At 40.4% G+C, this 27151-nt stretch overlaps 1 protein-coding gene across 1 annotated transcript in view; it reads right to left on the bottom strand.

Moving 5' to 3' along the window:
- Positions 1–1018: 1018 nt before the first annotated feature.
- Positions 1019–27151, bottom strand: part of LOC115112056 (CD151 antigen-like) — a 42291-nt gene continuing 16158 nt past the window's right edge. The window contains exons 4-8 of the mRNA XM_029638742.2: positions 6041–6115; positions 5074–5178; positions 4536–4694; positions 2906–2992; positions 1019–2759 (exon numbers count right to left, since the gene is read on the bottom strand). Coding sequence (XP_029494602.1) covers positions 2700–2759; positions 2906–2992; positions 4536–4694; positions 5074–5178; positions 6041–6115 — 486 coding nt within the window. The 3' untranslated portion in view covers positions 1019–2699. The remainder of the gene's footprint in view (positions 2760–2905; positions 2993–4535; positions 4695–5073; positions 5179–6040; positions 6116–27151) is intronic.

The raw sequence follows: 27151 nt of genomic DNA, 5'->3' as shown, positions 1-27151 counted from the left end.
CTGCATAAAAATGAAATGAAGAATGAAGAATACTGCCACTTAGATAACGTGACCCCTAAGTTTAACTGAATTAATAAGGTGATGGGGCATCATAGTGTTGGCTTTCTGCTGTGTTTGAGAAGTCAAAGCCCTTTGAATGGGTTATCTGTACAGCTGCCATTGCTCCAGAGTCAGTACTGTTTATTTGCACAATGTCTCTCATTCACATTGGCTTGTCAATGTCCAAACTAGTGTTTATATATATAGCTCAAAAAATAAAGGGAACACTAAAATAACACATCCTAGATCTGAATGAATGAAATATTCTTATTAAATACTTTTTTCTTTACATAGTTGAATGTGCTGACAACAAAATCACACAAAAATGCTCCCTCAGAAAGAGCATTGAAGGTGGGTCGTGGCTGGGTCTTCCAGCATGACAACGACCCAAAACACACACCCAGGGCAACTAAGGAGTGGCTCCGTAAGAAGCATCTCAAGGTCCTGGAGTGGCCTAGCCAGTCTCCAGACCTGAACCCAATAGAAAATCTTTGGAGGGAGCTGAAAGTCTGTATTGCCTGGAGACAGCCCTGAAACCTGAAGGATCTGGAGAAGGTATGTATGGAGGAGTGGGCCAAAATCCCTGCTGCAGTGTGTGCAAACCTGGTCAAGAACTACAGGAAACATATGATCTCTGTAATTGCAAACACAGGTTTCTGTACCAAATATTAAGTTATGCTTTTCTGATGTAACAAATACTTATGTCATGCAATAAAATGCAAATTAATTACTTAAAAATCATACAATGTGATTTTCTGGATTTTTGTTTTAGACTCCGTCACTCACAGTTGAAGTGTACCTATAATAAATATTACAGACCTCTACATGCTTTGTAAGTAGGAAAACCTGCAAAATCGGCAGTGTATCAAAACCTTGTTCTCCCCACTGTATGTATATATATATATATATATAACTTTGACTTTTTGACTTTTTTACCGGAGCTACCTACACCTTGTGAATTTACCAGAAAACATAGTAAAACAGGTTAAATTGTGTTTATTTCAGCTAAATACCTCCATGTATAGTAGAACACTGATACAGCAATACAGCAGTTTGATTAGTTGTTTTGCGTCTTTGGGGCACATTTTACATATAATCAAGTCATCCTACTGGTCTGTTAAATACACAATAAAATAACATTTATGGTTTGAATAAAAGCAAAACGTCATTTTTTAAAAATCTACAAAAAGGCACACAATCAGAATATATATTAAACAAAAATATAAACGCAACATGTAATGTGTTGGTCCCATGTTTCATGAGCTGAAATAAAAGATCCCAAAAAATGTCCATATGCACAAAAAGTTTCTCAAATCTTGTACACAAATTAGTTTACATCCCAGTTTGTGAGCATTTCTCCTTTACCAAGATAATACATCCACCTGACAGGTGTGGCATATCAAGAAGCTGATTAAACAGCACGATCATTACACAGGTGCACCTTGTGCTGGGGACAATAGAAGGCTAAAGTGTGCCGTTTTGTCACACAACACAATGTCACAGTTGTCTCAAGTTGAGGGAGTGTACAATTGGCATGCTGACTGCAGGAATGTCCACAAGAGCTGTTGCCAGATAATTTAATGTTAATTTCTCTACCATAAGCCTCCGCCAACATTGTTTTAGAAAATATGGCAGTACGTCCTACAGGCCTCACAACCACAGACCACGTGTAACCACGCCAGCCGAGGACCTCCGCATCTGGCTTCTTCACCTGTGGGATCGTCTGAGGGGGGTGTTGGAGTATTTCTGTCTGTAATAAAAACCTTTTGTGGGGAAAAACTCATTCTGATTGGCTGGGTCTGGCTCCCCAGTGAGTGGGCCTGGCTCACAAGTGGGTGGGCCTATGCCTTCCCAGGGCCACCCATGGCTGCACACCTGCCCAGTTATGTGAAATCGATAACTGTAACTCAGAAAAATCTTTGAAATTATTGCATTTATATTTTTGTTCAGTATACATGAAAAAGGCTTGCAGGAGTAGTCCGTTTGATACGATTTTACAGAAAGTCAGTGTTGACGACAACTTTGGCATAAGTGGAGAAATCCCTTGTATTAAAAGATAAATACATTTTTTTTTTTAAATAAACCAACAATTAAAAAGTTGAGAGAGAAACCGAGTAAAAGACGTGTGTGAATGTATAATCAGCTACTTGATGTATAAAGAAAATGTGTTGCCGTGGTAATCGGCCCCAGAGGTCAGATCTTGCTCATTAAGCCACAGTCATGATTATTGCAATGTTAAGACAAGCTGTTCTGATGCACAGGCCATTTTGGTCCACTGATCTTTACATCACACTAGTATATACCAACTGCTCTGTTGTTGCAGACTACCAAAATATAGAGCATTGTAGATCAGATAGCATGTAATGTCTTGAAAATAATCTGATTATCCATTCCAAATTGGGACCCCCTAGGAATTCTAGCCCAATACAACCCCTGTTGAATCAGGGGAGTTAGTGCTAGGCTAGAACCAAAATGGTCCCCCCATGGAATGGATTGAGAAACACTATCATAAGTGCATCCTAGACCCTTACACATAATCGTCCTCTTCTGTTTGCATGGCACAGTGGTAGACCCCATGACTAAACGGGGTCGCTGGGATATGATGACACTGGGTGGCAGAGACTAGACCCCTCCCCATTCCTTCTCTTCGTGTTCTACTCTCAGTACGGCTCTGCCTTCAAACTCCGATATAGACAGCAAGTAAACACCATCCCCACAATCTGAGAGAGGGAGAGAGAAAGAGACTTCTACCATTACACTTCTACCATTACCCCTGAATTTCAAGAGACCAGGGCAAGCATGTTTATGGTGGCCACCTTGGGTTATCTTTGTGCTGTAAACAGTGAAATTGCTTATTTTTGCTCACCTGTACACAGGCGATGCCCACGCCCACCGCTCCAATGATCTTCAGGTGGTCCAAAATGAAGTTCTCCAGTTTAGTGATACAACCCCCCTGGAGAGAGAGGAAAGATAGGACCACATTGTGTGTGAGTGAGAGAGAGACTTTCAAGATGACTTTCAATTTTGATCATAGCCGTGTGAAGTAGGGGAGCTGAGGGGGATGCAGCACCAACCTGAAAAATCTGAAAAAATATATATATATTAATAATACAAAATATATATATATTTGTATTATTAATATATATGTTTTATATATATTATTTTTTACTAAAGTAGTGCACTGGGCCTTTATTAGTATTAGTGGACCGATATAGACGTCTGAAGCGTGGGCAAAAACATATTTTCAGCATCTCCGCTTTGTCAAAAAAGGTAGTTGTATAATTAAGAACAGTATCTTGCAGGATTCAATAGTTGGAATTGTAATAATTGTTGCCCTGTCCCTTTCCCTGCAATTGCCATTCTAATGGAATCCAGAAAGAACAAAACCCTGTCCTCAAACATATACATCAAAAGGTGCAAAGTTATGGCCAAAGACATCAAACATCCACATCAAATAAAATCTTTTTCTTTCTTTCTTCAAATAACATGGAAAACAACCATGTTTTGTGCAGCATTAATTTACCATCCTTACAAACCACTTAATGTAAATATACACTACTGTATTGTACATAGGCTGGTCATCTAGGTTTGTACCTGTAGACTTTCCATAAAGGTAAAATAAAAATCACCATGAAGAAGAACAATGCACAATATAGTAAATGAGCACATTGAGACATCAAGGGGTTTGTGATGATGTGGCTCAGTTGGTAGAGCATGGCGATTGCAACACTAGGATTGTGGGTTCCCACGAGTGACCAGTACATAAAAGTATGAAAATGTATGCACTCACTACTGTAAGTTGCTCTGGATGAGATCATCTACTAAAATGTAAAAAGAATGAATAACCCATTTTTACAAATAGAAATAAGTTGCATTTGCAAAGTATTTCAAGAAACTGGAAAACATATCAGGCAAGTATTTTTATATTCCACATGTATTATCAGATTACAGTGCTGTAAAGTACTTAAGTAAAAATGCTTTAAAGTACGACTTAAGAAGTTTTTTTGGGTATCTGTACTTTATTTTCTTTAGTTGTCAAAATATAAATAGTAATGACCTTTTTACTCCATACATTTTCCCTGACACCCAAAAGTACTCGTTACATTTAGAATACTTAGCAGGTCAGGAAAATGGTCCAATTCACGCACTTATCAAGAGAACATCCCTGGTCATCTGTACTGCCGCTGATCTGGCGGACTCACTAAACACAAATGCTTTGTTAGTAAATTATTGTCTAAGTGTTGAAGTGTGCCCGTGTCGATCCGTAAATAAATAAAAACTAGGAAATTGTGCCGTCTGGTTTGCTTAATATAACGAATAAGAAATGATTTATACTTTGACTTTTGACAAAAGAAATTGCAGCACACCCACCCCCAAACTACTTCCCACAGCTATGATCTGGATACACAAACCTGAACTCAAGTAGAATTTGCACTAAGCATTGCATGCACACTAACACTCAACAACACTGACTGTTCTCTGTATCTGACACTCACCTCCACCTTGTAGATGTTTGATGGGTGGTCCCTGCGGCCGCAGTTTAGAGTCTGGGATTTACAGCAGCTATCCGGCACCAGCCTGCCATCTGCCTCACTGGTGCGGATCCACACGCTCTCGCCCCAGTCCGATGAGCTGTTGCTGCCACAGCACTTAAACTGGTGGAAAAGAGAGAGGAGGAGAGGCCATTTCACATCAGGTTGAAACAGGGTGAAATGCCTTGCAGTTGTTTCAGAAGACAAGCTGAATGATATTCAGTTCATGAACCAAATCCGTATACAAAACAATGGGCCATCGTTCAAATAAGTTGCATAATGACGAGTTACATGTATGGCTATAACATAATGTAACCATGCATAATGAAAACACATAACTGTGCCAGTGTAAATAACAGTAGATACAATGAACGTAAACATAAACAAGTTGATTATTAATTCACATTGGAGAAAATCGACAAATTCCCACATTAATATTTCCAAAAACCCCTAATCAAACTCCTCAAGTCTGCTTATGTTGTCTTGCCTTGTCTTGTCTTACCTCATGCTGCAGCTTGTCCACTGCTTTGGTGACATGCTCCTGCTCTGGCTGCCTGTACTTCTGCACCATGGTCTCCCGCAGGTTCTGTTTCAGCTCCTCATTGAGCTGCAGAGGAAGACAAGACACAGAGGATTTGAGAGAACAGACACCGTAAACATGACGTTGGTCAGACTACAACACAGTTCCCAACAGACTATAGAAACAGAAGACTGAATCTTCTGTCAGTAGAATAACACTTGAAGGAATGTAATGTATCTCATTGTTGATTTAATAGAATGGTCTAGAATAGCTAAAACTGTAATTATAGAAAGAACTCCTCTTGAGGAAAGAAGAAATTATATACATAAAGTTAAGAGGAAGTACATTTTCATTCATTTATAACCGTAGCGCAATACTTAGGTACTCGGGTAAGAGCATAGGCCTACATCTAGCTGGTTCGCAGTTTCTATGACAACCACAGAATGTAGAGCCAAGTCAGAATGTTAAGGAGAGATAAAGGGAATAAATTAACAGGGGAGGGAGGGGGAAGAGAAATAGAATAGGTTTTTATTTGACCTGTTGACAGCGTGGGAAACACTGCAGCAGTGAGATGAAAACAGGGTGACAAGGCCAACAAGGCCAAAGGAACATGAGGAGACAATTACACAGAGAGAGTTCAAATGACACACACCAAGCTGGTAAGATAACATTCCTGCAGGTCGAACATCTACACAGCAGGGGTATATAGTGGTAACAAGGATAGTAGTGGGAATCACATCAAGAGGTGGCAGGCATGGGAAAGCAGAGCGGGAGAGAGAGAGAGAAAAGCAACAGATGGAGAAAGAGAGAGACTGGGACATTATCCATGAACCTTCCCTTGTTGTGGTTTCAGTTTTTTTTACAAACATACACTCTTCTGTCTCTGGTCAGGCTCTGGGTATAGTGTTACTGGCAATGGAATCAGGTGGTGAATCAAGTCATTCATTACCTGCTGGTAATAGATGTAGGCCAGGACACCGGCGAGGATCTCCAGCAGGAAGATACACAGCAGCAAGACAAAGTACTGTGGGGAGACAATGAAAGGTAGGGGATTAGGTTGAAATGGATATCCCCTGGCCCTCGGTCTATGGACAGGCAAATCCAATTTAGATGAGCTGGAGTTAAATGTATCAGAGCAGTTGTGGGGTCACTGTTGTTGTTTTGTTATTTTGAGAAAAATAGACTAAGAATGTTTGCCAATCATAGTTTTAATTTGTAGCGTATTGATTATGTGGTGAGATGTCAATGGAGCTGTACAAACAGTGTGCTGCCCTTAAAGGGATCCTTCAGGATTTTGGCAATGAAGAGCCAAAGCCAGATGAACTCGTGGATACAATTATGTCTCTGTGTGCAGTTTGAAGTTACTAACTAGCATTAGCGTAACTGCTAACTAGCGTTAGCACAATGACTGGATGTCAATGCTAACATTTATAGCGCAATGACTGGAAATCAATGGATGGTAACAGCTTAGACTTACAGTCATTGCCTTAACGCTAGTTAGCATTGGCTCCCGAAATGAATTAGCTTCCTTCATACTGAATGCAGAGACATACTGTAAAAATTGTATGCACTAGTTCATCTTCATTGCCAAAATCCCAAAGTATCCCTTTACCAACTGGCCCAGAAACAGTTTCCTCTTTGATGATAAGGGTTAGCTAAGTTTAAGAAGTTGGTAAGGAGAATATCCTAAATCAGATATGAAAAGGCATAAAGTTATCACAACCCCTCTGGGTCCAAGCTATGGTTAGAATCATGGGAAACATCTGTTATTGGGTTGGAAGTGCACTACGTAAAGGAGTGTGTGAGAACAGTCCTTTGCCTGCATGGACTTGTATTTGTTCCCAAGACATGCCCCTTAAAAAAAGGTACAATATTTAAGTTTTGTTCATTCAAATAGCTCTAAAATGGCCATAATAAAGTGGCAAGGATTAGGGAATAAAATGCTTTCAAGTTTACATGATATCTTTAGACCCCAGGTCAAGGCCAACAAGCATGGATGCCATTAGCTACGGAGAGGATGGAAAAAAAGTTTAACCAAGGACAAAAGATTTAAGTGCCTTTGAACGGGGTATGGTAGTAGGTGCCAGGTGCACCAGTTTGTGTCAAGCACTGCAACACTGCTGAGTTTTTCACAATGAACAATTTCCTGTGTGTATCAAAAGTCCCATTCAACAGTTAAATGTAGCTAGCCTACTTTGCTAGACAACTTTTCCCACATGAATTCTCTATGCAGTCTGTGGAGTAATTATGTTGACAAATTATATCTTCATATGTCAATTTCGGCCCATGCAATGTAATGTAAACTCACTCACTTTTGTACATCACCTTGGTCCGTATAATTGACCTTATTTTAGCGCCCCAAAAACATAATACTTCCAGATCAACTGTAATTTCAATACCATTGTAAGGCATAATTTCTCCCCTTTCCAACAGAATTCACGCCGAGACCTTCACGCTGCCAGTTTCTGCATGATTCAAGAAGGCAATGATTTCCTTCAGGTCTTTTTAAAAATGGTGGGTGGGGAAGCGAAACTAATGCATGATAGTGAGAAGGAGAGATGTAGTGTGGGAAAACTACGTTTTTTCACTCGATCTGTCCAACCTATCGCCTCTAAAATGTAAATAAAACACTATAAAGAGTTTATATAAAGTGCCATTACATACCTATTTGAAGGTTTGTGTCGAACTTGAATCGGGTTTTTAGGGCGGCGCTAAAGTGATCTTCAGAAGTAAACACTGTCTTTTGATAGTCTCGATCGTTTACAGTGATGACGCAAAACATGACTAGGTATCCCCGCTTACCCCGTAACTGTCCATTTCTTGTTTTTAAACGATGAGAGAAGTGCTACACCTAGTGGAGAGAGATTGTAAGACAGAAATAGTTGCTTTATGCATGCTGTACGTTACAGCATGACACGTCACGATGTAACTGAGGGTCCGTTTTTTCAACTTTTCTCCAATACTATAGAGCCATTACCATGTCGATCAACGCTTGAATAGAAACGTAGTTCACACCCCAGATTTTGAAGTCAACACAGTCGCTACAGTCCCATTCGTTTTCTTTGTAGCCTCGTTTGAATGTCGCGGTTGGCCTGAAAATATGATGACATTGCTAAAGTAGGTAAATAATTAATAGGAAACAATTTTGCCATCATTATGATATGGTCAAATGTTCTTTAGAGAGATGGCAAAGTTTGTCAAAAATAGCTAGCAATGGTAACGTGAGCTAGTTAAAGTTATACTAATTAAAGTCCCCAGGACATTCACGGTATTAGGCAAGACTTCTCTTGTGCACCAGACGCATGGAATAAATCTACAATCCAAGCTTCATCTAGATATGTTAATGAATGAATTTCAAATATTGATGGGCGACTGTTACAGAGGAGTGTAAATGCTTTTTTTTTTAGGCTGAATCATGTTGTTGTATGTTTTAATTTTGTAATGTATTGATTGTTGCTGCCTTCTTGGCCAGGTCTCCCTTGAAAAAGAGACGGGGTCTCAACGGGCTTTTCCTGGTTAAATAAAAGTGAAATAAACATTTAAAAACTGCATCTACAGACAATCTGGTGACATCACAATGATGACAAAGGGTTCTCATACGAAATCATTTTCCTTTTATTTTTTTAAAAATGTCTGCATTGAATAGAATGTTCAGTCAGGCATGAATTTTTAACAGAACGTTTATTCAGACAAACATGCAACCCATGAATGGCAAGTGTTGATGTGTATAGAGGTGATCTCTGTAGTACTGTAGAGGGGATTCAATGTTGAATCTGTTTTTTATTTATTCCAGAATCACATTTCCACGTTGGCTATGCAACTGCTAAATGTTTGGCCTTCTATCCTCATTGCTGTTGAATTATAACCACAACAGATCAGTCACGCAGAACTCAAAATGTCTCCCTAACCTGGAGTTCTGAATGGAGTTTTGAATAGAGTTCTGAATGCAATCAGAACTCTATACAACAAAACCATTTCTCACTCAAGGCAAAATAACAATGGAAACTTATTGTAAGGAAGGTATTGAGGTTCCTTGATTCAATGAATATTTCACCAAATATGTTTTCTTTCGGTCCAGAAGTCAAAGGGCATATGCATTTAAGACAAAATAACTACATCTACACCACAGACCTCCAAAGATCCAGCTAACATCAGACCAGGGGATACCAAGAAGAAGCCTAGGGCTGATAACTGAACCTATGCCAAGGACAGGAGAATGACTGCCACATTGCACAACATAAATAGGACGGGAAGTCTAATGTTACTGCTAGCACAGAAAATTTCCTAGTCAGAAATACTAGGATGTTGAGTTGTGGCTGGTGGAGGTTTGATGATCTATTGTTGTGCATCTGTATACTTTGAATAAAAACTAAAATCATGGATTTGGTGATCTTCTTTGTACAATGTTTTTTATACAATACAGGCCTATACGGCTAATAATGAATTTGCCACTTGTAATTTGCAAAAAAAGTTATCATTGCTAAAGTATGAACATTTTTGGTATTAGCTTGAGGTCATAAAGGTCTTCACAGGTCCAACAGACACATAATTCCCTGATTTGACCCAGGAGCCGAGCGGGTCCGGGGTCCTAAATTCGGACTTTTGTTTCAGACCTGGGTCTGGTCTGATATAATTGCAACATCTCAGGTATGTGCAATTCAAATGTATTGACCGACTGGACCCGATTGGACACGTCCTCTGTTCATTTAATGTCTGAGGTGATGAGAACTGTGCAAGCTTGTTATGTCAGCCAACTGCAACTCAACAAAACGTATAGCTTATGTCCAGCTGAAAGTGGTTCCAGCTGCTCACCTCACATGCGCCTGCTGCTGAGTAGAGAGCGAGCACAAGTGAAAGTAGCCTTGGCCTAGGCTACTATTGATTGTGAAGATGGATGCCTTTTTGTTGTAGTGGAAAAAGATGAGAAGAACGCGCGGCCAAATAAACTCGCTATTCATCTTATATGCAATTTTATAACTTTTATTTATTTTCGTATTTATTGACATTTGTTTTGTCATTATTATTCGATATCATTATTATTATTACTATTATTATTGTAGGCCTATTCAAGAATCTAAAGCAGTTCTATAAATATGCAAAACGTGATACGTTTTATTTAGTCGAGACATTTCCGATGGCTAAATTAAGTTTGAATTGTCTTTTTAATTTTGTGCTCTGTATTTAGAAAAAGATACATTAAAAGTAGGCCTGTTGTAAAATAAATATAATTAGCCTATTGTTGTTATTTGTGGGGTAGGCCTGAAGGCACTCACCTTTGTTTTATTGCTGCAATATAGGCCAGATCTTTAAATATGCAACAATTGTTTTATTTCATTCTTGAGCCATTTCCTTAGGCCAAATCAAGTTTAGAGGTCGACCAATTATGATTTTTCAACGCCGATACCGATTATTGGAGGACCAAAAAAAGCCGATACAGATTCAAATCGGACGATTTTTATATATATATATATATATATATATATATATATATATATATATATATATATATATATATAAAATGTAATAATGACAATTACAAGAATACTGAATGAACACTTATTTTAACTTAATATAATACATCAATAAAATCAATTTAGTCTCAAATAAATAATGAAACATGTTAAATTTGGTTAAAATAATGCACAAAAAAAGTGTTGGAGAAGAAAGTAAAAGTGCAATTACTTGCCATGTAAAAAAGCTAACGTTTAAGTTCCTTGCTCAGAACATGAGAACATATGAAAGCTGGTGGATCCTTTGAACATGAGTCTTCAATATTCCCAGGTAAGAAGTTTTAGGTTGTAGTTATTATAGGAATTATAGGAATATATCTCTCTATACCATTTGTATTTCATAGAACTTTGACTATTGGATGTTCTTATAGGCCAGCCTAATCTCGAGAGTTGATAGGCTTGAAGTCATAAACAGTGCAATGCTTGAAGCACAGTGAAAAGCTGCAGGCAAATGCAGGAAAGTGCTTTTTGAATGAATGCTTACGAGCCTGCTGCTGCCTACCACCGCTCAGTCAGACTGCTCTATCAAATATTAAATCATAGACTTATAGTATAATAACACCCAGAAATATGAGCCTTAGGTCACTAACATGGTCAAATCTGGAAACTATCATATCGAAAACAAAACGTTTATTCTTTCAGTGAAATATGGAACCATTCCGTATTTTATCTAACGGGTGGCATTCCTAATTCAAAAAATTGCTGTTACATTGCACAACCTTCAATGTTATGTCATAATTCTGGCAAATTAATTACGGTCTTTGTGAGGAAGAAAGGGTCTTCACACAGTTCGCAACGAGCCAGGCGGCCCAAACTGCTGCATATATCCCCCGACTCTGCTTGTACAGAAGGCAAGAGAAGTGACACAATTTCCCTAGTTAAAATACATTCATGTTAGCAGGCAATATTAACTAAATATGCAGGTAAAAAAATATATACTTGTATATTGATTTTAAAGAAAGGCATTGCTATTTATGGTTAGGTACACATTGGTGCAGCAACAGTGCTTTTTTCACGAATGCGCTTGTTAAATCATCACCCGTTTGGCGAAGTAGGCTGTGATTCGATGTTAAATTAACAGGCACCAAGCAAGATAAACTAGTAATATCATTAACCATGTGTAATTAACTAGTGATTATGATAAGATTGATTGTTTTTTTATAAGATAAGTTTAATGCTAGCTAGCAACTTACCTTCGCTCTTTGCTGCACCCGCGTAACAGGTAGTCAGCCTGCCACGCAGTCTCCTCGTGGAGTGCAATGTAATCGGCCATAATCAGTGTCCAAATATGCCGAATACCAATCGTTATGAAAACTTGAAAATCGGCCCGAATTAATTCGGCCATTCTGATTAATCGGTCGACCTCTAAGTTCCCACTGTAATGAAAAGGAAAAACCAAAGATGGAGAAATTAAAGACAATTTAATGCTGAAGTATAATAACCTGTTCTTATTTTCCCTATAAACAACAATTTGCCTTAATTAGGGTAATATCAAAAGAAAGAAACTTTTGTGGTTTGGTGTGGTAAGGCTATTATTATTGCAGGCCTATGAAGGCAGTGTGAACCAGCACTCCAACAGTTGAACTTGAGAAATAATGTTTTATGCCTACCAGAGTTACTCCTTTAATCTAACAATATAACGCTCATCTTAATAAAATATTTTGATAGAAAATTGAAGAAATAGCCTCCTTCTGTATGCATATACAGTGCATTCGAAAAGTATTCAGACCCGTTTTTTCCACATTTTGTTATGTTACACTGACAGTGATCCAGAGTTCTCTCAGAATCTCAACCATCTCTGTAGCACTCCACCGATCAGGCCTTTATGCTAGTGGCCAAACGGAAGCCACTCCTCAGTAAAAGAGGCACATGACAGCCCACTTGGAGATTGCCAAAAGGCACCTAAAGGACTCTCAGACCATGAGAAACAAGATCTGATGAAACCAAGATTGAATTCTTTGGCCTGAATGCCAAGCGTCACGTCTGGAGGGAACCTTCCACCATCCCTACAGTGAAGCATTGTGGTGGCAGCATGGGAGGTTTTTCAGCGACAGGGACCGGGAGACAGTCAGGATCGACTAGTCAAGATAAAGGGAAAGATGAACGGAGCAAAGTAGAGAGATCCTTCATGAAAACCTGCTCCATAGCACTCAGGACCTCAGACTGGGGCAAAGATTCACCTTCCAACAGGACAATGACCCTAAGCACACGGTCAAGACAATGCAGGAGTGGCTTCGGTACAAGTCTCTGAATGTCCTTGAGTGGCATAGCCAGAGCCTGGACTTGAACCCGATCTAACATCTCTGGAGAGACCTGAAAATAGCTGTGCAGCGACGCTCCCCATCTAACCTAACTAGAGCTTGAGAGGATCTGCAGAGAAGAATGTGAGAAACTCCCCAAATACAGGTGTGCCAAGCTTGTAGCGTCATACCCAAGAAGATTCAAGGCTCTAATCTAAGACAAAAGGTGCTTCAACAAAGCACTGAGTAAAGTGTCTGAATACTTATGTAAATGTGAGCTTATTTTATTACATTTGCACCAAAAAATAAAGATTTTGCTTTGTCATTATGAGGTATTGTGTGTAGAGTGATGAGCAAAAAAACTAACATTTTAATCCATTTTAGAATAAGTCTAACGTAAAACAAATGTGGAAAGGGTCAAGGGGTCTGAATACTTTCCGATTGCACTGTATATCTGAAGTAGCTTATTTGACAAGGATAAAGAAATCCATGTCGTTGTCAGGAACATGCCTCCAGCATATCTCCACCTTTCTCTCGGTCTATAGGCCTAAACTTCTTCCTTTATATTTATTTTTGTAATATTAATATCATATAGTGGATGCCTAGGCATATAATCTAACAATATAATGCTCATCTTTATAAAAATATTCTGACCGACAATTCACAAATTAGCCTCCTTCTGTATGCATATACACTGAGTATACCAAACATTAGGACCCCCCCTCCACCCTCAGAACAGCTTCAATTCGTTGGTACATGAACTCTACAAGCTGTCGAAAGCTGGCCCATGTTGACTCTAATGCTTCCTACAGACAAGTTGGCTGAACGTCCTTTGGGTGGTGAACCATTCTTGATACGCACAAGGAACTGTTGAGCGTGATAAACCCAGCAGCTTTGCAGTTCTTGACACCAACTGGTGAATCTGGCACCTACTACCATTCCCCATCCAAAGGCGCTTCAATTTTTCATCTTTCCCATTCACCCTCATACACAATCCATGTCTCAATTGTCTTAAGGCTTAAAAATCGTTCTTTAACCTGTCTCCTCCCCTTTGTCATGACGTGGCCCTCTTTGGATATAGCAAGCACCAACTCTCTCTCTCTCACCACCTCTCGCTTCCCCCTTCACCCAGGCTCTTATCTCAGGTTGTAATTTCCTGGAGGAGACTCTCTCCTTCATGCAGTATAGAGATAGACTGTTCACAGTAGAACAAAGGAACTTATTCTACATCCCAGAACTTGAAAACTGAACAATGTCCATGTTTTGGAGAAGGCGTAAACGGTCGGTGGAGAATCCAGCTACGACCGGTCCATTTTGTTTTATGATTGTGACCTCAGGAAAGACAATACAGCCACATTACATTAATTCTGTTTATACAGGAGCCTCCGTTCTGAGGCTTGCATCTAATTATCGTATAAAATGAATGAGTAAAGATTAAACAATTTGTGAAATTGTGTCATGTGATTTTAAACCGTTAATGTGACAGTGAAACTTTAAACAGAAATACAATTCTAAGTCATTGGTCCGCCCCCATGAGCACAGACGTCGATCTGGCGTCATGGGACAGCCTTTTCTGCTGTTCCGAATAAAACCCTCACCTAGAGAAGCCCACTTGAGACTATGCATACCTCGATTACTCAGAGGGTTAAGGTTTGAGTAGAGACCATGCGTACCTTCAGTATAAGCTAAGGTTGTAATGGTTGTTAAACTCTGAGACTATCGATACGATTCCAACAGAGATCAAGACGACACACTGAGCGTAAATATATATATTGATTGAAATTATTCCCGAATGAGTGAGCGTTCATGTGCAAAGGATTAGCATTTCAATTATTATAATTATCAACTGTGTAGTGTCGTCTTTCGCTCCCTTCTCAGTCCCTTTGTCTACCAAGCCACCATACCGGTTTAGCCCACTAGGGCACATCCCCTATCATTTCCTTGTAACCATACCTACTGTTTGTTTGTTTGTTATGCATTTCTGTGATTATTTAGTTGGTTAGTAAATAAATGATTAAGACAATTGATGTATGGATGATTCATAGCAAAAACTGGGTTCGTGCAGATAACCAACAATTGACGTTTGGAATGAGACTAACGTGAGGTCAAGAATAATTAATTAATTAGAAGACTAATTGATCAGATATAAAAATATCTGAAAAGTTATATTAGGAAAATTATAACTTTGTAATCTGAAGATTTTCCTTGGTGCCCCGACTTCCTAATTAATTACATTGACATGATTAGTTTAATCACGTAATAATAACTACAGAGAATTGATTTGATAAAATAAGTCTTCAATTTAATAATACCAAAGACACGATACCTTCATCTACACTCATTGAATTGAATTTAAAAAGTGACATCAATAAGGGATCATAGCTCTCATCTGGATTCACCTGGTCAGTCCATGTCATAGAAAAAGCAGGTGTCCTTAATGTTTTGTACACTCACGTGTAACGGCAGGACAAAGAAATCCATGTCGTTGTCAGGAACATGCTGCAGGCATATCTCTATGTTTCTCTCGGCCCCTAGGACTAAGCTTCTCTTCCTTTACATTTACTTTTCTAATATAAATATCATACAGTGGACGACTAGGCCAGTGGACACCATGCATACAATGCCCTGATGCATTCAGTGCTCAAATCTCAGCTGAACCGTGAGGTGGATAATTATTGTTTTAGGAAAGTAAAAAAACAATAAATCTGGCTATAAAGTTTTGAATATGCTACATATCAAAACACAACAAATAGTTTTTGGGGAATTTGTTACAGGCAATTTTTAAGGACACGTAACTGTGGATAATTTGCCCAATACTGTTTCTTGATTCTGCTGGCAGCGCCCAGTTGGAGGTTTCTTTCTTGCTCTCTTTCTACTTTTGGATCTGAACGGGTCTCTCAAATCCAAACCAGTACGGGCCTGTTTGGGTTTGTTTGTCCACAGGCTTTTTTCGGGAACTGGTCTGAGTGACCGTTTAACTGTCCTCGGGACTCCGCCTTCTTCACCACACTGTCTGTGTGGGTGGACCATTTCAGTTTGTCTGTGATGTGTACACCTCCACGATCATCTCCTTTGTTTTGTTGACATTGGTGTCAGGGAAACAACCTCTCACTCACACTCCGAGTGCCCTCACCTCCTCCCTGTAGGTTGTCTAGTCACTGTTCGTAATCAAGCCCACTACCGTTGTGTCGTCTGCAAACTTGATGATTGAGTTGGAGGCGTGCATGGCCATGCAGTCATGGGTAAACAGGGAGTACAGGAGGCCAGAGTTAGATTCGAGTTTTATCTCCTATCTGATTTGAGCAGACACATCAGAGGTAGGGCACGGGCAGGTCTGCATTCACCGCCAAGTTCCTTTAGCATGAGACAGACAGGGAGATAAAAATCAGGGAAACCTTGACCCAATTCTCCTGGCTCACTGCTGATCTTTGGTGTTAAGTAGAGTTGGTCTTTGTCTTTTCTCAAAGTGGCTCTGATCTTGAATGCTGAGTAAGTACACTGATCAATGCTTGTTGATGTGGCCACAATGGTGTTGAAGAAACACACAGACACTAGGGTTGAGCAATATTACGATAGCATAGGCTAATGAATAGGCTGTCAATCATCGTCAATGGTGACGACATTGTGATATGACAGACAATGGTTTGACCTATTTGAACTTGACTGACGCCCTGCAGTAATGGACAGAGTATTGTAGTGCACAGCAGGGCAGCACACAAGTGTCATTCTGAGTAATTTTGCCTATTCCTACTTGATATAGCCTATTTCAAGAAATATGTGATACAAAATGCAAGAAAGGAATGTAGGCCAGACAGAGCGGAGAATATATTGTTTCTCTCTCCTTCTGTTGGCTGCATGGATTTTAGGCTATAGCCTAAACCTATTCATTTTTATTATTTTTATTATAACAGACACTCCTTAACTATCTTGCATTTAGTCCACATAGAGAGAAGGGAATATAGGCTAACATTCGATAGTCTTTATGAATATGAACGAAGGCTATGCTTCATCGGTTTATGCATGGCTTTCTCCCCAAAAGTGATTTGAATTGCCTAAAAATGTAAAAGGAAGCCAGGGGACTAATAATGGAAGAGAACAAACAACATCAATAGGTTATAGAAAAATCTAATGACAAGTTTAATTAAGTTGCAGGCCAGGAAAATCCCTCCAAGCAAGCATGAAAACCAAATGGCCAATAACCTATCCTCATTTATCCTACTGACCTATCATAAAAGCTTTAATACAAGTTAAAGTTATGAACGTGTTGGCTTGGGCAGTATACCGTATGTACTGTATACAGGGGTATTTGAAAAAGGCCACGGGACAGTTTGTTAAAACGATTTATTGGAAATTTTTCAATACATTTGAATATTTGTAGCTACTTTAAAGTTAATACCTGAAGTCAATTTGTGCAATACATTAGGAGATAAAGCAAATTGCGTTCTTCATTTTACCGGTCACATTATTTGATATTATGAAGCTTACCATAGTTCTCCAGAACAGTTGAGCCAGTCACGTGTTTGTTTGTAAATAGCACAAAGGGAGACTGCGGAGTATGTTGTGCGGCACCCATGAGCTGGATGAGTTTTCTGCACAAGCTGCCATTCTTTCCATGTGCTTCCTACTAGCATTTTCTTCCTCCTCCATTATTCTCTCCTCTGCTCTGAGTACACATGCTGCTCTTCCTTCAGAAGTTCACTTTATCATCTTTCAATTTCATTTGTAAATTTTCCCACTCACCACAAATTACATTCGGGAGCTACTTACTAGCTATGCTTGCATGACTTTATGAGCTGGATTTGCCTGTCTTTATGTTCGTTTACACTTGTTAGCATTTAGCTAATAGCGTCTATGTGATTTCGCTATTAGTTAGTGCAAATTTTGTTCGCATTCTGGTAATAGAGCCACAATTGGATATTCTTGCATTTTCCGCCCCCTTGTGTGCAATGCCGGTAATACCATAAATCACAGGATGAGAGAAGGATGGTATGACTATATGAAAATCTGGGCACCGCCCAAGCCTAATGAGCAGTAGCTTATTTCACAAATAGTCTAGCCTACGAAGGTATTGCCCTAAAGTTGTGAATCAAAAAAATAACAACAATGGAAGTCTATAGCCCAAGCCTAGGCATAGACTATTCTCAATCAAAGCTTTATGACAGAACTAACACAATTATTTGTAGAAAAAAGGAAAGTGCTGTTAGGGTACACAATAATAGGTCTTTGTAGATATCTGGTAAAGGGGGTAAATTCGTCATCAAAAAGAAAGGAGAATCAAGGGACTCTTCATATAATTAATTAAAATGTATTTATTTATATGGCATGTTCAATGAAGCAACGACTTAAAAACTCAGCACATTTCAGCTGCATGGCCAAAGATACGATGAAACGTCTTCTTTTGAACAAAATATTTTCCAATCACCCCTGATTGAGGAGGGAGTGGTCACAGAACAGCCCAAATTCATTAGATAACACCTAGTAAACAACACTAGGCATTCAAAAAGTTAAATAGATCTGTTATCTAAATGCACATCAAGGTCAGAAGCATTAGAAATACTAGAAAAAAATAGGTAGTTCTAGCCTTGAATGAGAGTGGGCAAAATACTGAGAATAGGAGTGCCATACATTTTATACACTGAAAAAAATCTATAAACGCAACATAAAGTGTTGGTCCCATGTTTCATGAGCAGAAATAAAAGATCCCAGAAATGTGGTTCTCTTTCCTTTTTGAAAACAATATTATTATTATTTTTTATTATACTGAGGCAAATAAAGAAATGATTATCCAGTTCTGAAGACGGTAGAGCAGTCACATATACAGTTGAAGTCGGACGTTTACATACACTTAGGTTGGAGTCATTAACTCGTTTTTTCAACACTCCACAAATTTCTTGTTAACAAACTATAGTTTTGGCAAGTCGGTTAGAACATCTACTTTGTACATGACAAGTAATTTTTCCAACAATTGTTTACAGACGGATTATTTCACTTATAATTCACTATATCACAATTCCAGTGGGTCAGAAGTTTACATACCCTAACTTGACTGTGCCTTTATACAGCTTGGAAAATTCCAGAAAATGATGTCATGGCTTTAGAAGCGTCTGATAAATGATGTCAATTAGCCTGAATCAAAGGCCTACCTTCAAACTCATTGCCTCTTTGCTTGACGACATGGGAAAATCTAAAGAAATCAGCCAAGACCTCAGAATTTTTTTGTAGACCTCCACAAGTCTGTTTCATCATTGGGAGTAATTTCCAAACGCCTGAAGGTACCACGTTCAACTGTACAAACAATAGTACGCAAGTATAAACACCATGGAACCATGCAGCCGTCATACCGCTCATGAAGAAGACGCATTCTGTCTCCTAGATATGAACGTACTTTGGTGCGAAAAGTGCAAATCAATCCCAGATCAACAGCAAAGGACCTTGTGAAGATGCTGGAGGAAACAGGTACAAAATGATCTATATCCACAGTAAAATGAGTCTTATATCGACATAACCTGAAAGGCCGCTCAGCAAGGAAGAAGCCACTGCTCCAAAACCGCCATAAAAAAAAATAAGACTATGGTTTGCAACTGCACATGGGAACAAAGATCATACTTTTTGGAGAAATGTCCTCTGGTCTGATGAAACAAAAATAGAACTGTTATGTTTGGAGGAAAAAGGGGGAGGCTTGCAAGCCGAAGAACACCATCCCAACTGTGAAGCATGGCTGTGGCAGCATCATGTTGTCGGGGTGCTTTGCTGCAGGAGGGACTGGTGCACTTCACAGAATAGATGGCATCATGAGGTAGGAAAATTATGTGGATATATTGAATCAACATCACAAGACATCAGTCAGGAAGTTAAAGCTTGGTCGCAAATGGGTCTTCCAAATGGACAATGACCCCAAGCATACTTCCAAAGTTGTGGCAAAATGTCTTAAGGACAACAAAGTCAAGGTATTAGTGTGGCCATCACAAAGCCCTGACCTCAATCCTATAGAAAATTGTGGGCAGAACTGAAAAAGCGTGTATGAGCAAGGAGGCCTACAAACCTGACTCAGTTACACCAGCTCTGTCAGGAGGAAAGGGCCAAAATTCACTCAACTTATTGTGGGAAGCTTGTGGAAGGCTACCCGAAACGTTTGACCCAAGTTAAACAATTTAAAGGCAATGCTACCAAATACTAATTGAGTGTATGTAAACTTCTGACCCACTGGGAATGTGATGAAAGAAATAAAAGCTGAAATAAATCATTCTCTCTGTTATTATTCGGACATTTCACATTCTTAAAATAAAGTGGTGATCCTAACTGACCTAAGACAGGGAGTTTTTACTAGGATGAAATGTCAGGAATTATGAAAAACTGAGTTTAAATGTACTTGGCTAAGGTGTATGTAAACTTCCGACTTCAACTGTATACTGTAGATATGGCTCTGTGGTAGATTGATTCTATCCAGCCCACATAACTACGGTAAGATTGCCCTATTCCTCATCAGACAGTCAATACTCCATCACAGCACGCCACACAAACCTCCACCAGAAAGCAATATTAGAAAATATATACTTGCAATTAGCCTATGCCCAGTCTTTCAACAACATATTTCATCAAGATTCGTCCAGTTGCATTCAATTTCCTCACTGTAGCCCAACTGACATTTTTGGAGTTAAAAAAAAACGGTAACATATAAATACAATTTTTTAGGGGGGGGTTGGCCAATAGGGGGCGATAGCATCGTATATCACAATGTTTTATTGGTACATAATCACGATAAGACAAAGATTGACATCTCCCAACCCTAACACACACACACACAGAGACAGACACAGAGACAGAGACAGAGAGAGAGAGAGAGAGAGAGAGACCTCTGTGACAGCTGCTGAGAGGCAAGACATCAGAGGTCGTTCACACAGATTTGACAGCAGTCGTCTCGCCCTTATGGACAGGGTTAAGTTACTCGCACGCACGCACACAGACACACGCACAGACTCACACCCCTCTTCTCTCTTTTCCTTCCTAACCATCTCTCCCCTCCCTCCTGACAAGTTCATTCCTTCAGCATGATTCATCGGCCTAATCTTAACTCCTTGGGATGCACTCTGCATCCCTTTGGATCAAACGTAGACATTTAGTAGAGGCGCATCTAGAACAGGAGCTGATAACAAAATAGTTTGAGAAACCTTACCCAATGTGAATGAATAATACTGAATTAGGACGTTTCAACTACTCTTCCCTTGTACCTTCACTAAGGAATATAACGCTCAAAAGGTCAGGGTAAGGACTGGATAGAGATCCTATTATTACTAAATAACAAAAATCATTGAAGTGTTAGTATTGGTTTCCTCAAAATTCCATGTTCAACTTGATATGGAAAACAATTGTCCTATGTGAATACGTATATATCACTTGAATTCTAATGTTGCCATGCAGGTCATTGCATGCCAAAACCAGACGCGCCACACAGGCTCTGATGACCTAGTTCTGTTCCTCACCGACATAAAATGATTTGGCAACATGTTGTCAGCAGGCATTGGTCTAGACATTATTTGCAACATGTCTAAAAGAGAGAAAAAAAGTCTACAGGGTATTCTTGTCATTCTGAGACAAGGGCACCTTACCACCTATTGCTTTAGAGTAATCAATGTGAATGTTTTCTATGGCCACCACAGTATAGTAATGACAAGTAATAACAAGTGTTATTGTAAATGACAGTCATTCATAACCCATTCACATTGAATTACTTCTAAGGTGAGGAAAACAACCAATTCTCATTTGGGTGCACTACCCCTTTAAGTTTGCCTCTGCTTCCAGCACAGTTCTGCTCTGTATATGACAGCCTTGTAGGGCTCTGGCCAGTCAGAGTATGAGGTCAGTTTCTCCGTTCATTGCCTCTGGGGTTTTCTGACTCAGCCAGTGGTATAAATTTTGTCTGTTTGGAAGGAAAACAGTTTCCCTCCACTCTCTGTGCCACTTCCCTGTCAATTCTGCCCAGAAGAATGGACTGTGCTCATACCAGACCCCTCTTTATGCGAGCGCTCTCTCTCCTTCTGTGCTCACCTTCTGTGAGCACAATCTCCCCTTCTGTGCTCACACTCTCCCCTTCTGTGCTCACCTTCTGTGAGCTCTTTCTCTCCGTTCTATGCTCTCCTTATGTGAGCTCTCTCTCCACTTCTGTGCTCTCCTTTTGTGAGCCCGCTCTCCCCCTTCTGTGGTCTCCTTTGATGAGCTCTCTCCTTCTGTGCTCTCCTTCTATGAGCTCCCTCCTATGTGCTCTCCTTCTATGAGCTCTCTCTCTCTCTCCTTCTGTACTCTCCTTCTGTGAGCGCTCTCCCTCTCCTTCTGTGCTCTCCTATGAGCTCTCTCCTTCTGTGCTCTCCTTCTGCGAGCTTGCTTTCCTTCTGTGGCACACATCAACTCCATCATCCCAGACAACCCACTCCAATTTGCATACCGCTTGTCTACAGAAGATGTAGTCTCAATTACACTCCACACTGCCCTTTCCCACCTGGACAAAAGGAATACCTATGTGAGAATGCTGTTCATCGACTACAGCTCAATCAATGTTCAACACCATAGTGCCCTCCAAGCCCGTCACCAAGTTCGGGACCCTGGGACTGAACACCTCCCTCCGCAACTGGATCCTGGACTTCCTGATGGTGATGAGAGTAGGTAACAACACCTCTGCCATTATGACCCTCAACATGGGGCTGCCCTGGGCTGTGTGCTTAGCCCCTTCTGTAATCCCTGTTTACCCACGAATGTGTGGCCACACACAGCTCCAACTGCATCATCAAGTTTGCTGACAACACGATGGTGGTAGGCCTGATCACCATCGGCGATGAGACAGCCTACAAGGAGGAGATCGGATACCTCTCTCTACACGTCAGCAAGACCAAGGGGCTGATCATGGAATACAGAAAAACGTGGGGGTGTACACCCCCCCCCCCCCCCATCCACAGGGCCGCAGTGGAGAGGGTCAAGAGCTTCAAGTTCTCCTGTGTCCACATCACTGAGGACTTAACATGGTCCACTCACACCAACACAGTCATGGAGAAGGCAAGGAAGTGCCAGAGGGTGGTGCGGACGGCCTAGCTCATCGCTGGGGGGGGAGCTCCCACTCATCCAGGACGTACATGCCGGGTGGTGTCTGAGAAAGGCCCGGAAAATTGCCAAAGACTCCAGCCACCTGAGACATTGACTGTTCTCCAAGCTCCCATCCGGCAGGCAGTACCAATGCATCAAGGCACAGACCAACAGGCTAGTAAACAGCTTCTATCCCCTGGCCACAAGACTTAAAATGGCTAACAGCTTACTGCTCTCCCTCTCCCACAGCCTATCCACACTGACTATGCCCATCCACAGGTCTCTACCCACTCAGACACACACACACCTTCACTGTCACTCTTACTCACATGCAAATACTCAAAACACCCATTACTGACACCACACAATTATTATTGATTAGATGCATTACTACCATTACACAGCTGTTCATAGATTATTGATTTCCATTACCATTAGTATTCACTGTATCTTGCTACTGGTCACTATCAATCCAGTTTACATGTATATATTACCATAAGTATTTATATATTCTGGTTACCAGTCACATTTCAGACCTGTTTCCATGTATATCCTACTACCAGCCACGTTGATGTATAAACCTACCTCAACCACCCCAGTAGCCCTGAATATTGAATACAGGTACCGGCTCTGACACTTGCATTCTTGTGTTTCTTCAACTTATATCTTACTTGTGTTTTTAAAAAATTATATTTTCAATTATTTCAATCTCACACAAATTATCAAGGAACCCACCACATACAACCTTAAATCCATAAACATGGGCACCCTCATAGACATTATCCTGACCAACTTGCCCTCCAATTACGCTGTTTTCAATCAGGATCTCAGCCTCAGTGCCTGCATGTGCTATGGATCCGCAGTCAAACTTTCCCCCTCATCACTGTCACACGCTCCCTAAAACACTTCTGCGAGCAGGCCTTTCTAATCGATCTGGCCCAGGTATCCTGGAAGGATATTGACCTCATCCCATCGGTAGAGGATGCCTGGTCGTTCTTTAAAAGTAATTTCCTCGCCATCTTATATAAGCATGCCCCTTTCAAAAAAAATTGAACTAAGAACAGATATTACCATTGGTTCACTCCATACCTGACTGCCCTTGATCAGCACAAAAACATCATGTGCTAGACTGCACTAGCATCGAATAGTCCCCGAGATATGCAACTGTTCAGGGAAGTCAGGAACCAATACTTGCAGTCAGTCAGGAAAGCAAAGGCTAGCTTTTTCAAACAGAAATTTGCATCCTGTAGCTCAAACTCCAAAAGGTTTTGAGACACTGTAAAGTCCATGGAGAATAAGAGCACCTCCTCCCAGCTGCCCACTGCACTGAGGCTAGGAAACACTGTCACCACCGATAAATCCACGATAATCGAGAATTTCAAGAAGCATTTCTCTACGGCTGGCCATGCTTTCCTCCTGGCTACCCCAACCCCTGCAACCCCTGAGATCCCTAAAGATTGGAAAGCTGCCGCGGTCATCAAAGGGAGTGACACTTTAGACCCAAACTGTTACAGACCTATATCCATCCTGCCCTGCCTTTCTAAAGTCTTCGAAAGCCAAGTTAATAAACAGATCACTGACCATTTCGAATCCCGCTGTACCTTCTCCGCTGCGCAATCCAGTTTCCGAGCTGGTCATGGGTGCACCTCAGCCACGCTCAAGGTATTAAATGATATCATAACCACCATCGATAAAAGACAGTACTGTGCAGCAGTCTTCATCCACCTGGCCAAGGCTTTTGACTTTGTCAATCACCGTATTCTTATTGGCAGACTCAACAGCCTTGGTTTCTCAAATGACTGCCTCGCCTGGTTCACCGACTACTTCTCAGAGTTCAGTGTGTCAAATCAGAGGGCCTGTTGTCCGGCAGTCTCTATGGGGGTACCACAGGGTTACATTCTCGGATCGACTCTTTTCTCATATTAAACATCTCCAATCCAAAATTAAATCTAGAATCTATTTCGCAACAAAGCCTCTTTCACTCCTGTCGCCAAAGATACCCTCGTAGAACTGACTATCCTACCAATCCTCGACTTCGGCGATGTCATTCACAAAATAGCCTCCAACACTCTACTCAGCAAACTGGATGCAGTCTATCACAGTGCCATCCGTTTCGTCACCAAAGTCCCATACACCACCCACCACTGCAACCTGTATGCTCTCGTCGGCTGGCCCTCGCTAGATATTCGTCGCCAGCCCCACTGGCTCCAGGTCATCTATAAGTCTTTGCTAGGTAAAGCTCCGCCTTATCTCAGCTCACTGGTCACGATAACAACACACACCCGTAGCACGCGCTCCGGCAGGTATATCTCACTGGTCATCCCCAAAGCCAACACCTCTTTTGGCCGCCTTTCCTTCCAGTTCTCTGCTGCCAATGACTGGAACGAATTGCAAAAATCGCTGAAGTTGGAGACTTATCTCCCTCACGAACTTTAAACATCAGCTATCTGAGCAGCTAACCAAATCGCTGCAGCTGTAAATAGCCCATCTAATCTACCTACCTCATCCCCATATTTTTCTTATTTACTATTTGCACACCAGTATTTCTACTTGCACAGCTATCACTCCAGTGTTAAATTGCTCAATTGTAATTACTTCGCAACTATGGCCTATTTATTGCCTTACCTCATCACACCGTTTGCGCACACTGTATATGGACTTTTTTCCCCCTATTGTGTTATTGACTGTACGTTTGTTTATTCCATGTGTAACTCTGTGCTGTTTGTGCCGCACTGCTTTGCTGTATCTTGGTCAGGTCACAGCTGTAAATAAGAACTTGTTCTCAACTGGCCTACCTGGTTAAATAAAGGTGAAATCAAAAAAATATATATATTATTAACTTCTTTGAGATAGGGGGCGCTCTTAATTTTTGGATAAAAAAACGTTCCCGTTTTAAACAAGATATTTTGTCACTAAAAGATGCTCGACTATGCATGTAATTGACAGCTTTGGAAAGAAAAAACTCTGACGTTTCCAAAACTGCAAAGATATTATCTGTGAGTGCCCCAGAACTAATGCTACAGGCGAAACCAAGATGAAGTTTCATACAGGAAATGCCCCAGATTCTGAAGGCGCTGTGTTCCAATGTCTCCTAATATGGCTGTGAATGCGCCAGGAATGAGCCTGCCCTTTGTGTCGTTTCTCCAAGGTGTCTGCAGCATTGTGACGTATTTGTAGGCATATCATTGGAAGATTGACCATAAGAGACTACATTTACCAGGTGTCCGCCCGGTGTCCTGTGTCGAAATTATTGCGTAATCTTTAGGTCCATGCGCCGCTCCATTTCTTCAGAAGAGAAAGTCAACTGCCACGATGAATTTATCGTCGATAGATATGTGAAAAACACCTTGAGGGTTGATTCTAAACATCGGTTTGCCATGCTTCTGTCGATATTATGGAGTTCATTTGGAAAAAAGTTTGCGTTTTAATGACTTAATTTTCGGGGTTTTTCTTACCCAAACGTGATGAAGAAAACGGAGCGATTTGTCAACACAAATAATATTTTTGTAAAAACTGAACATTTGCTATCTAACTGAGAGTCTCCTCATTGAAAACATCTGAAGTTCTTCAAAGGTAAATTATTTTATTTGAATGCTTTTCTGGTTTTTGTGAAAATGTTGCATGCTGAATGTCAGGCATAATCCTATGCTAGGCTATCAATACTGTTACACCAAATGCTTGTTTTGCTATGGTTGAGAAGCATATTTTTGAAAATCTGAGATGACAGTGTTGTTAACAAAAGGCTAAGCTGGAGAGCAAATAGATTTATTTCATTTCATTTGCGATTTTCATGTTGCATTATGCTAATGAGCTTGCGGATAGATTTACACAATCCTGGATACAGGTTTTTTTCGTAGCTAAACGCGACGCAGAAAACAGAGCGATTTGTCCTAAACAAATACTCTTTCAGAAAAAACTGAACATTTGCTATCTAACTGAGTGTCTCCTCATTGAAAACATCCGAAGTTCTTCAAAGGTAAATGATTTTATTTGAATGCTTTTCTGGTTTTTGTGAAAATGTTGCCTGCTGAATGCTAACGCTAAATGCTACGCTAAATGCTACGCTAGCTATCAATACTGTTACACAAATGCTTGTTTTGCTATGGTTGAGAAGCATATTTTGAAAATCTGAGATGACAGTGTTGTTAACAAAAGGCTAAGCTTGAGAGCTAGCATATTGATTTCATTTCATTTGCGATTTTCATGAATAGTTAACGTTGCGTTATGGTAATGAGCTTG

Source organism: Oncorhynchus nerka, linkage group LG27, assembly GCF_034236695.1.
Source record: "Oncorhynchus nerka isolate Pitt River linkage group LG27, Oner_Uvic_2.0, whole genome shotgun sequence".
NCBI lineage: Eukaryota > Metazoa > Chordata > Actinopteri > Salmoniformes > Salmonidae > Oncorhynchus > Oncorhynchus nerka.
Note: the sequence above shows the minus strand (reverse complement) of the source record. Positions and strands in the feature narration are given on the sequence as shown.